This window comes from Eriocheir sinensis, unplaced genomic scaffold, assembly GCF_024679095.1.
Source record: "Eriocheir sinensis breed Jianghai 21 unplaced genomic scaffold, ASM2467909v1 Scaffold26, whole genome shotgun sequence".
Lineage (NCBI taxonomy): Eukaryota > Metazoa > Arthropoda > Malacostraca > Decapoda > Varunidae > Eriocheir > Eriocheir sinensis.
Genome location: NW_026111565.1, coordinates 953,825 through 966,236, shown reverse-complemented (window position 1 = coordinate 966,236; position 12,412 = coordinate 953,825). Strand labels below are relative to the sequence as shown.

Genomic DNA, 12,412 nt, shown 5'->3' with positions numbered 1-12,412 from the left:
ATTAAACCAAGGTTTTTTAGCATGGAGAGTAGAGAATCTACGTGGAATGTATGCCTCCATTCCTGAGACAATCACCTCTGTGATGCACTGGGCACACACTGAGGGGTCTCTCTCCTGGAAGCAGTAATAATTTCACGGGAAATCGGAAAAAGTACATCCTCAGGTCGTTCCACAGAGCTGAAGCAAAATGCCAGAAGCATCGCCTCTTCGGTGGGTTCAGAGGGTGTACAGGAGCGATAAGACAGAATACAGAAATAAGGTTGTGATCGGATGAACCCAATGAGAGAACAGTTTGACAGAGTAGGCAGAAGGGCTAGAGAAAAGGAAGAGGTCTAGTATGTTGGGCCTGTCTCCAAGACGTTCGGGAATACGAGTAGGGTGCTGAACCAACTGCTCTAGGTCATTGAGGAGAGCAAAGTTGTAGGCTTGTTCACCAGGCTGATCAATGAAAGAGGATGAAAGCCAAAGATAGTAGTGGACATTGAAATCTCCTAGGATGGAGTAGTATTAGTAGTAATATTATTATTATTATTATTATTATTATTATTATTATTATTATTAATAGTAGTAGTAGTAGTAGTACTATTATTATTATTATTATTATTATTATTAGTAGTAGTAGTAGTAGTAGTAGCAGTAATAGTAGTAGTAGAAGTGGGAAGACCCGAAGCTAATCAAAAAGAGAGGAGGAGGAGGAGAGGGGGGCAGGAGGGGAAAAAGATGATGATGAGGAGGAGGAGGAGGAGGAGGAGGCGAAATAAGAAAAGATACATACATAGGAAGAACAGACACAAGAAGACCTATCGGTCTATGGCGAGGGTGTCTGTTTACTACCGCTACTACTAGTAATCTACGTGTGGTAAGACAGGACAGAAAAGATGAAGGCTCCTCCCCACCCACCTCTCCCTCCGGCAACGTGCCGGCAGGAAATAGTTAGAAGAGAACACCATGTACCTTTAAGGAAGAAAGGGCCATGGAAATTTTACAGTAAAGAGAGAAATAAGAGGAAATTACTACCCTTAATTTACACTACTGGTAACCTAAGCTGAGGGGGAAAATGACTTCATTACATAAGAACATAAGAACATAAAAATACAGGGAGACTGGTAGAGGACGAGTGGCCTACACAGGGCAGCCCCAGAATCCCCCCTAATACTCACGATGGGTGAGGTGTAGTTTCAGGGGCACAGGTGGAGGCCTGATCCTCGTTTTACCGGCGGTACTAGGCACGCACCAGTAATCTGTCACCTTACTGCACCCACACCTCACTCCACCTGTCATGCGGACATTAACTGTTGCTTTACTTTATTGTTAACTTACGCTACTTGCAATCTAGGTTGTGGGGGAGAATAATATGAATTTAGGTTGAGGTCTTGCTGCAATCTGTCTGAAAACATACGAAGAAGGGTCAGTATAATCTTATGTCCCTGAAGTACTTATCCAAAGAAGACTTAAAGCTATTGATACTCTGTGCGTTAACTACTGACGGTGGGAGTCTATTCCAGTGATCGACGACTCTGTTATTGAAAAAACTTATGCGCACCAATGTGTTACATCCGTTTCCCTTTAACTTCATACCGTTGCTGCGTGTTCTTGTGTTGGTGTCTCTCTGAAATAGACTATCTGGGTTAATGTCGAATATATTAAGGATTTTGAACACTTCAATTAAGTCACCTCTTATCCTTCGCTTTTTTAGGGAAAACATATCTAAACGTTTTAAACGCTCGTCATATGGCAAGTTTCGGAGCGCTGGAATTTGTTTGGTTGCTCGTCGCTGTATCTTTTCTAGCAAAACTTGATCTTTGATATAGTTAGGTGACCAGAACTGAACGGCGTATTCTAGGTGTGGTCTTACAAATGCTAAATATAATCTCTTCATAAGTTTGGGTGATTTATAATCAAAGTTTCTTGAGATTAATCCCAACATCATATTGGATTTTTTACTCGCTGCAGAACATTGATCGCTCATTTTAAGAGTGTTACTGATAATGACATCAAAATCTTTTTCTTGTTTTACTTCGCTGAGCTCATGTCCTTGAATCTGATATTTAAAGTTAGGATTTTTTTCACCTATGTGCATTACTTTACATTTATCTACGTTAAAACTCATTTGCCATTTTTCGCTCCAGTCGGCAAGTCTTATTAAGTCTGATTGAATGTTCTCGCAACTTTGACTGTTCATTACCGTACCTCCTAATTTGGTGTCGTCGGCGAATTTGGCTACTTTTGATAGGATATCAGTTGTAAGTCATTCACGTAAATTATGAATAGTGTTGGCCCCAGGACCGAACCTTGGGGAACGCCACTGGTGACGGGTTGCCAATCCGATGCTTCACCATTAAGAACTACACGTTGTTCTCTGTCGGTGAGCCAGTCATGAATCCATGCACATAGATGGTCGTTAATACCGTGGGGATGCAGTATTGAAATAAGCCTAACGTGAGGAGCTTTATCAAACGCTTTCTAAAAATCTAGGTAAATTACGTCATATGGGCTGGGCGTCCCAACATGTATAAACATCGTTGGAAAAGGTTAATAGGTTGGTGGGAAGACCGATTACTACGAAATCCATGCTGACGATCAGTTATCAATTCATTTGTTTCAAGGAAAGTGATCATTTTATCCCTGATTATTTTTTCGAATAGTTTAATTAGGACAGACGTAAGGCTGCTAGGACAATAATTACTGGCTTGTTTTCTGTCTCCTATTTTTTAAAGATCGGGGTAATATTGGCCTTTTTCCACTCAAGAGGCACACTGGCCTGTGCTAATGACTTGTTGAATATTAATGTTATGGGTAATTCTAGCTATTGGCTACATTCTCTTAACACATGAGGAGATAAATTATCGGGGCCCGGAGATTTATTTGGATCTATTATCTGCACGCACTTCGCTGATATCAGTTTCGGTCAATGCAAGCTTATGTTCTTCAGGGCCTTGAAAATTTTTATTCGGGGCTGGAATCGATATCATGTTCTCTTCTGTAAATGCGCTACTAAAGGTTGAATTTAGGACCGACGCCATGCTTTTATCACTAATCGTATTGCCACTTGACCTGGTAGCTGCGGGGATTATGTTTCTTAAAGGCCCCTCTAAGCGAGAAAAATGAGAAAAAATCATCACTTACGCAAACCATTCATAATATATATATATATATATATATATATATATATATATATATATATATATATATATATATATATATATATATATATATATATATATATACGCATTTGTGATCAGTTTATGCATCATCTATTTTGGGGGGTCTATATCATGGCAAAAATGTGGCCCGTCGCTGGTACACGGTAAAGCCACAAATTTGTCCCATCGCTGCTACCGGGTTGATAGTAGTGGGCCGATATTATTTTTAACAGTTTTTTTGTTTCTTATGTAACTGGAAAATAACCTGGGAGGCGAGCACAAAGGAACACAAAGGAAGAACAAACAACAACAGACCTGCTGGTCCTTACGAGGCTGTTTGTGACAAGCTACACTAACTATCTAATCAAAGGTGGAAGATGAAGAACAGCAAGGGCGAAGGCTCCTCCCCACCCCCCCATCCCTCCAGCCAAAGCTGGCAGGAAAGGAAAAAGAACCATGCAGCATGGAAAAACTGCATGGAATTTATGTAGGAAAGAGGAAAGAACTACCATAACTGCTACCACCAATCGGGCGATAAAAACGGACAAGGACACCAGTATTCGAAAGAATTTAACGTTATTATGACAATGAGTAATATCTAAGTTGCTGGTTGGATTCAAAATACTTGTCTAATCTATTCTTGAAGGCCGTAACTGTTGTACTTTCAACGACATCACAGGTTAGAGAGTTCCAAACATTAACAACTCGATTGAAGAAGTATTTAGCTTCGTGCGACGAGAATCTTTTACCACTTATCTTCAAGTTGTGATTTCTTCTTGTTCTATTTGATCGATCAATTGTAAAGTAATCTTCCGCATTAATATCATTGAATCCTTTAAACATTTTAAACACTTCTATTAGATCGCCTCGCATTCTTCGTTTTGACAGGCTGAATAAATTTACTTCTTTAAGCCTTTGTTCATATGATAAATTTCTCAACCTAGGAATCATCTTTGTTACTCTTCGTTGGACCCGTTCCAACTTTTCTGTCTTTTCTGTAATAAGGAGACCAAAACTGTACACAGTACTCTAGACGGGGTCGAACCAACGAATTATACAATTTCAATTTTACTTTTTCCGATTTATTATTAAAGACTCGTCCGATGAAGCCAACCAATTTGTTTGCAGTTTTAACTACCTCTGAACAATGCTGACCGGGCTTTAAATCGCTTGAAATAGTGATACCAAGATCCTTTTCTTTACTTACTGCAGAAAGTTGTTGGCCATTCATTTCGTACCGAGGGAAGGAGGGGAAGAGGAGAAGGAGGAGGACGCGAAATAGGAAAAGATGGAGGCGAAGGAGGAAGGGGAGGAGGAGGAGGAGGAGGAGGAGGAGGAGGAGGAGGAGGAGGCAGATGGTGTTGCGCATTCCAGATAATCGTGACGTCATGTTTGTGTATGGGAGAACCCGTTGATGGACAAGTGCTTGACAAATGGAATGTGTGTGTGTGTGTGTGTGTGTGTGTGTGTGTGTGTGTGTGTGTGTGTGTGTGTGTGTGTGTGTGTGTGCGCCCTTTGAACAAAATGAATGTCAAAAATGCTCGAATAAGTGCAAGGAACAGGATTGAAAATAATTGATTCCAAGAGAGTAGTAGGCAGTGGTTGAGAGAGAGAGAGAGAGAGAGAGAGAGAGAGAGAGAGAGAGAGAGAGAGTCTTCCTCACAACGTAACTCTTTTCTCCCACATTTTATCTTCAAAGTTATACAGTTTATTTTTTTTTTATCTTCCCACACATGTTAAAATAATTACATAAACTTCATCATCATCATCACCACTTGTTACGATATCAAAATCATCTGTTTCATCTTCGTCACCATCATCATCATTCTCACCTGTCATTTCATCATCTTTATCTTAATCTTATTTATCTGATTGCTTACCTGGAAATACCTAGCTCAAGAATGACAATACACTCTTATTATTATTATTATCATTATTATTATTATTATTATTATTATTATTAGTGGTGGTGGTAATGTTTTTTTTTTTACATTTCACCTCACACTTCTACCTTCACACTCCCTTCCTCTTTTTTCCTCCATTGCTGTCTCTCTCCTTATATATTCTCTGTTGTTATCTTCTTCCTCATATTTATTCACCTGTCTCTGCTCTCTACCTGTTTATCGAATGCGCTTCTTACATTGCTTCTAATTCCACCTCCTCCTCTGCTCGCAACACCTATGTAATTCCTCTTTATTGTATCATATCATCTCTATTAACACAGTATTCCCCTCCTCCTCCTCTTGCTGCTCTTCCTCTTCCCTCTTCACAATTTCTCATCCTCTTTCTCGAATCTACTCCCTGCTATTACCTCTCATTGAACTAAAACCTTATCTTTTTACTCTTCCTCTTCTTCTCTTTCCTTATATCCTCTCCATCACCAAATATCCCCCTCTTCCTCCTTGCAGCATCGTCCCTATCCTTGCATCATCATCACTTATCCTCTTGCTCCTCTTCCCCTTCCTCCTATCTATTTCGTCCACATCATCACTTCATCCTCATCTTCTTCTCCCTCATACAGTGTCTTCGCGGTCTGTGTTTCGATTCGCCTGCAGATATCCTTGTATTCGGCCCACTTTCTGATCCCCTCCAAGAGCCAGTGGCCGTAGTACTTGGGCTGACTTTCCCTCTGCTCGCACCCTGGCAGGACCACGTTCACGTTGGCGTGGAACCGTGGCTCCAGGAAGAATGGGACGGACAGCCTGCCAAGGGAAAGGTGAGAGAGGTTTGGAGATGTTGTTTGCCGTTTGAGTTCCTTTTGCTCTTAGGCTTAGAATAGATAGTGCCTGTGGGAGGAGGAAGGAAAGGCTGTGTGGGAATGGCGAGTTTGTGTTGGTGATGGTTAGGTTAGGTTAGTGGTGCAGTGTTACCAAACCCAACACACATATACTTTCACGAACCCTGACCTCCAAAATCTTTCAAAGGGTCATATTCTTACGTATCTAGCCTAGTCTATCCATCCTAACCTATCCAACTTAACTTAACCTAATCTAACCTATCTACTATTCCAACAACAACAAATAAAATTACCTATCCAACCTAACCCAACCAACCTACACACACCTATTCCACCACCAACAACAGCAACAACCTTACCAAACCAGCCTAGTACAACCTAATATAGCCTACCACCACCGCCACCACCACCAGGCTCACCTATCACCACAGCAGTCGATCACGCGGTGTTTGGTAGCCTTGAGAGCCCCGCCGCTGGTGTAGGAGAGCAGCTGGCCGATGTTCATGACGAGGTGGCCGGGTTTGTGCGTCACGTCGATGATGGAGTCGTCCTTCCACCAGCGAACCTGCAGCCCCGGGTACTCGGCAAAGGTGGCCAGCAGCGTGACCTTCGTGGTGTCCTGGTGTTCGGCCGTCTGGATCACTGTAGGGGAGGAGGGAAAGTGTGTGAAAAGGAGATGTGGTTCGAGTGCGTGTTTCTTTTGGTTTTGGAGATAGAATAGGTGACGAAAACTTACTGCATGACGGAACTTTGGTGCCTCGCTGACTGTATCACTATAACGATGGAGGAAGAAAGATGGCAGAAGGTGTGTTTAATGTTTTGATGGTCTTTTGCTTTAAGGCTCAGAAAAAGTGATAAAATATCTTTGCTCATGGCTTAATATGTCTGTTTGGCTGCTTGGATTACTGTGAGAGGGAGGAAGAAAGAGAAAAGGTGTCTCAAGCAGGTATTTTTGCGATCTCTCAGTTCCTTGTTTTTAGACTAAGAAGAGATGAGGAAGGAGATGATAACGTGGCGAGACCTTCAATTTACCCGGAAGAAAGGAGTTTGAAGAAGACGTGAAAAGAATATGTCAGCTAGTTTTGCTTGAGGACATAGAGAATGCAATGTAAGATGACGATAATTGAAAGGTGATGAAGATGATAACGTATTGCAAGACCATCAATTTACCCGGAAGAAAGGCGTTTGAAGAGGCCGTGAATAGAACATATCAATTTGCTTTTAGACCCAGAGAATGCAATGTAAGATGACGATAATTGAAAGGTGATGAAGATGATAACGTATAGCAAGACCATCAATTTACCCGGAAGAAAGGCGTTTGAAGAGGCCGAGACTAGAACATGTCAGATATTTTTTCTTGAAGACCCATATAATGCAAAGTAAGATGACAAAAACGTGAAAGGTGATAAAGAAGATGATAGAATAACGTATAGCAAGACCATCAATTTACCCGGAAGAAAGGCGTTTGAAGAGGCCGTGAATAGAACATATCAGTTACTTCTCCTTTTAGACTCAGAGAAGGCAATGTAAAATGACGATAACGTGGAAGGTGATAAAGATGATAACGCATAGCAAGACCATCAATTTACCTGGAAGAAAGGAGTCTTAAGAGGCCGGGAATAGACCATATCAGTTACTTTTGCTTTTAGACTCAGAGAAGGCAATGAAAGATGGCGATAACTTAAAAAGGTGATACAGATGATGACCTTACAAGACACACCATCACTTACCCGCGTCACCGTCACGGGCTTCATATGTCGGGTTGGGTCTGGCCGGGTAGCGGATGAGCCGGAGCGTGGAGAGATGCGGATCCCTGAAGATGTCGGCGTAGAAGTCGCTGGGTGCTCCGTAACCTTCCGCGATCAGGCTCAGCAGCTCCCGCGAAGCCTCGGTCATCTTCTCGTGGTAGACCTCCATCCATGTCTGACAGAAAGAGAGGTGGAGGAATGGTAAAGATGAGAGGTAGATGTAGATGAATATAGTGTTGATTAGTAGTAGATAAGTAAAGAAAGGCAAGAAGAAGGAAGGAAAGATAGCCAGAACGAAAGAAAGAAAGAAAAAAAGAGAGGTTGGTAAAAGGATTGAAAGATTGAAAGAAAGAAAAAGAAAGACAAAAAGAGAGAAAAACGAAAGAAAAACAAACAAATAAAAAGAAAAAAAAGGAAGAAAAAGAAAAAGAAAAACACAAAAAAAACAAAGAAAATATAAAAAAGATAAAAAAAATATACGAAAGAACGAAAGAAAAACAGAAAGGTTGAAAAAATAATTGAAAGGTTGAAAGAAAGGAAAAGAAAGACAGAAAGAGAGAAAAAACGAAAGAAAAACAAACAATTAAAAATAAAGTAAATAAAAAAAATATATATATAAAAAGATAGAAAAAAAAAGAAAAAGAGAATCTAACATCCTATCCCCTCACCCTGAAGTTCCTGCCCTCCTCGGATTCCTCTAGACTCTAGAGGCCATTGGTTGTCCTCGATGATGAACTTCTCCTCCAGCGATATGAGTCCCTCCTTCGGCTTCCCCTGCTTCGGCCCGATCTCGAAGGCTAGGAAGGAGAGGACGCGGTGGTTGTGGTGGTAGGGTGGTGTGTGGTGGTGGTGGTGCGGGGTGGTGGTGGTGGTGATGATGGTGGTGGTGCAGGCGAATTTAAGTTCCTCATCACTATTCTTACATTCGTTTCACCTTCAATTCACTATCTTCATAACCACCACTATCACCACCACCACCACCACCATCATCTGGGTAAATAGCTCACTGATCAATCGACTGATTACAGACAGACAGACAGACAGATGAATATTCTCGTTCGTGTCGTGTTTCGTCAATATTATTCAAATTTATCAACGTGCATAATTTGTTTCTATATAAAGAGAGTATAACCCTCTTGATAACGTACTTACTGCATGTCGTGTCATTGTACCTCATTACAGCTTCGAGTCATTTGCGTCACTTATCATTCAGAATCGTTTTTATTTTGTCACGCACCTGGAACTAGAAACAGAGACCGAATCCAGAGTAGCTTGCTGATTGGTTAGGTCACAGCATTATCTTGTATGGTCGCGAGAAGGGAACTCGTAACCGTGTATCATAACAGCCATCGGAACAAACAGATGATCTCACTGATCGGTTCGGTCGACACGCAATGCAACAACGAGACCGACAAACCACAAAGAAGAAGTAACAGATGAAATTACTCCGAAAGTTACTCCAGACCCGCACTTGATCTCCCTTCTTTCTCTATAAGACATCAAGTTCTTATATATCCTCAAGGTCTATGCCAAGTTTCGAGGTCATCCCTCACGTTCTATCGTTCTCAAGTTTTATGCCAAGCTCAGAAGTAATCCCTCAAGTTTTAGTGAGTTTTCAAGTTCTTAAAGCCCTCAAGTTCTTATAACTCCTCAAATTCTATCAGTCATCAAGTTCAAACAATTTATCGAGTCATTCCTCACATTCTAGCAGGTCTTCAAGTTCTGTGCCAAATTCCCAAAGTCATCCTTCATGTTCTAGTAAGTTCTCAAGTTTTCGTAAATCCTCAAATTCTGTCAGTCATCAAGTTTTAATAATTTCTCGAGTCATTCACCACGCTCTAGCAGGTCTTCAAGTTCTGTGCCAAACTCCCAAGTCATCCCTCATTCTGCCAAGTCCTCTAAGTCCCCCAGTCATCCCTCAGTCCTCACCTTCCTTGTGGAACACGGCGCCGGGGATGACAGGAAAGTATCCGCGGTACTCGTTGCTGCACTTAGGGTTGAAAGACTTCTTGGAGATGGCCATCCTCTGCTCCATCGGCAGGCTGGCGGAGGGAGGAGTGGAGAAGAGATGGTTATAGAAGAGACAGGGGAAAAGAGAGGAAGAGAAGAGGCAGTGGATGGATAGATAAGGGACATGGTGCAGCTAGATGAGAGACGGAACAAGTAGATATTAACTTGAGAGGAAGAGACGGACAGAAACCGAGACCACCGTTGCCAGATTATCGTACTCGGAGCATCACGTATCCCGGCTTCTCACCCTTTAAATATCACCAGGAAACAAGAATAATTAACCTTTTCAACGATAACAACACAAAAAGCCAGTTATTGGGGCACATGAGGCAGCTTTTGTGGTTGAAATCGGGGAATATGAGAGACTGAGTACGACAATCGGGTAACGTTGATTCCGAGACGCGTGAACAGACCCACCGATCTCAAACACTTCGATGTCCAAGACCACACACACATTTGACAAAGCTTTCGTAGGAGCTGCGGGCATTTCAACGGGTAGTCTCAAATAAAGATCCACAGAGTCAAGTGGAGAAGCAGGGACAACGATAAAGACACGGAATAGCGACGAATACAAAGGAACGGAGACCCAGAACGATAAACATGGATTAGGGACAAAGAAATACAAATACGAAGAGACGCGGAGACCCACACGAAGGAGGACAAAGAAGACGAAAACAAAAATAGACCCACGCATGAAAAACGACAAAAAAGAAGACGAAGACAGATAGGGAACCACGAAGAAGAAGAAGAGGAAGAAGAAGAAGAAGGAGAAGAAGAAGAAGAAGAAGAAGAAGAAAGAGAAAAAGAAAAAGAAGAAGAAGAAAAAGAAGAAGAAGAAGAAGAGGAAGAAGATGATGATGCTGGGATGAAAGGAACGGGAAAGAAAAGAGAGGATGAAGGGCGAGGGAAGGAAAGGAAAGGACAAACGAAAGGAGAAAAAGTGGAAAGGAGGAAGAGAAAAAAAAACAGAATTAAGGTACAGGAGAGAAAATAGGATAAATAATATGCTCGTAAGGAAGATAAAGAAGAAGAAGAAGAAAAAGAAGGAGACCCACACAGACACAACCCCCCGCCTCGACACCTGAAGAACCACTTGGAGTGTCGCAGCAGCGCCTCCTCGTCGTAGCCGTCCACGTTCTTGAGGTAGATGAAGCCCACGGTGGTGAGCGCCTCGTGCAGCTCCTTCACCAGGCCGGCCCGCGTGTGACCCTTGGCCAGGCTCAGGTCGATGACGGGCAGGACCTTCTCTTCCTCCTGTATGAGCGAGAGAGAGATGGATAGATAGATCGATAAAGAGTTAGATAGATATAGATAGGGATAGATAGAGAGAGCTTGAGCGAGAGAGGTAGAGAGAGCAGGATCTGCTCTTCCTCCTGCCGGGGCGAGAGAGAAAGTTAGACTGATAGAGAAATCGATAAAAAAAAGTAGATAGAGAGTTATATATAAATAAATTGATAAAGAGAGCTTGATAAATATAGACAGAGAGGTAGAGAGGGCAGGATCTTCTTACCCACCAGTCGTGGTGAGCGAAAGATAGATAGATAGATAGAGGTAATAGAGATAAGAGATAGGTAGAGGTTGGTAGAGAGAAAATATATATATATATATATATATATATATATATATATATATATATATATATATATATATATAAATTTATATATATATATATATATATAGATATATATATTTATATATATATATATAGAGATATTTATATATAGAGAGAGAGAGAGAGAGAGAGAGAGAGAGAGAGAGAGAGAGAGAGAGAGAGAGAGAGAGAGTAAATGTGACTTTTTAATATTCTCCATCAGTTCTTCGCTTCACTCAGAAAAAAAAACGACAACAACAGAAGGTCAAAGTATAGATCAATGTTGCAAGAGCGGAAAAAATTATTTGATAAGAAGATAAGATATGCGAAACTTCAAAAATAAAAAGAAAGATCGTAAAATATAAAAAAAACAAAAAAAAAACAATGTGTGTGTGTGTGTGTGTGTGTGTGTGTGTGTGTGTGTGTGTGTGTGTGTGTGTGTGTGTGTGTGTGTGTGTTTACCTATTTGTAGTATACAGGACCTGAACTCAAGCTCGGTCAGTCCTGTCTCCCACTATATTTGTCCAGCTTTTCCTTCAATTTTATTTTATGTGTGTGTGTGTGTGTGTGTGTGTGTGTGTGTGTGTGTGTGTGTGTGTGTACAAGTTCCTCTTACCATGTTTTCCACGTCGGCGTAAACACCTGACACACAAACACACACACACACACTAACACAAACGCACTGTCTTCTCGGCACCACTTATGAGACGCAGCAGCTATCCGCTTCCTCCTCACGCCACGGCCTCGGGTGCTGCACTGCCACACGTCCAATCTCGCCCTCCCTTAAAAAGCTAAACTGTCAGAACTAATCAGTAATCACATCTAGTATGCCCCGTATTCTGAGACGCATTCGGGTCTCACAACAATATATTCCCTTTTTATTTTATTTTTTGTACAGCAGAGGAGGCAATTCAAGGGCAAAAACACGAACAGCAACAACAAAATTAAAAAGCCCTCTATATTTTGCTTCGTACAAAAAATAAAGAAGAGCGAATAAAAGGTAAAAAACAAGATCAATTTCAGGTGCAGAGGTGTCTCGGTACTCTCCTTTTGAATGAATGTGTAGCGGCAGCTTAGGCCGCTACTGAGAAAGCCAAACATTTCTGTTTGTGTGTTTTCTAGACAGCTACGTTATAGCTGGTATAACGCCGTGTGATTCGTTAAGGCCGTCTGTGTAGGTTCA

General features: G+C 41.5%; 1 protein-coding gene across 1 annotated transcript in view; it reads right to left on the bottom strand.

The window, feature by feature from the left end:
- LOC126991329 (uncharacterized) overlaps positions 1 to 11,988 on the bottom strand; it is a 35,447-nt gene extending 23,459 nt beyond the window's left edge. The window contains exons 1-6 of the mRNA XM_050850106.1: positions 11,846 to 11,988; positions 10,720 to 10,892; positions 9,574 to 9,670; positions 7,611 to 7,803; positions 6,300 to 6,522; positions 5,720 to 5,845 (exon numbers count right to left, since the gene is read on the bottom strand). Of these exons, the coding sequence (XP_050706063.1) occupies positions 5,720 to 5,845; positions 6,300 to 6,522; positions 7,611 to 7,803; positions 9,574 to 9,670; positions 10,720 to 10,892; positions 11,846 to 11,848 (815 nt within the window). The 5' untranslated portion in view covers positions 11,849 to 11,988. The remainder of the gene's footprint in view (positions 1 to 5,719; positions 5,846 to 6,299; positions 6,523 to 7,610; positions 7,804 to 9,573; positions 9,671 to 10,719; positions 10,893 to 11,845) is intronic.
- Positions 11,989 to 12,412: the final 424 nt, after the last annotated feature.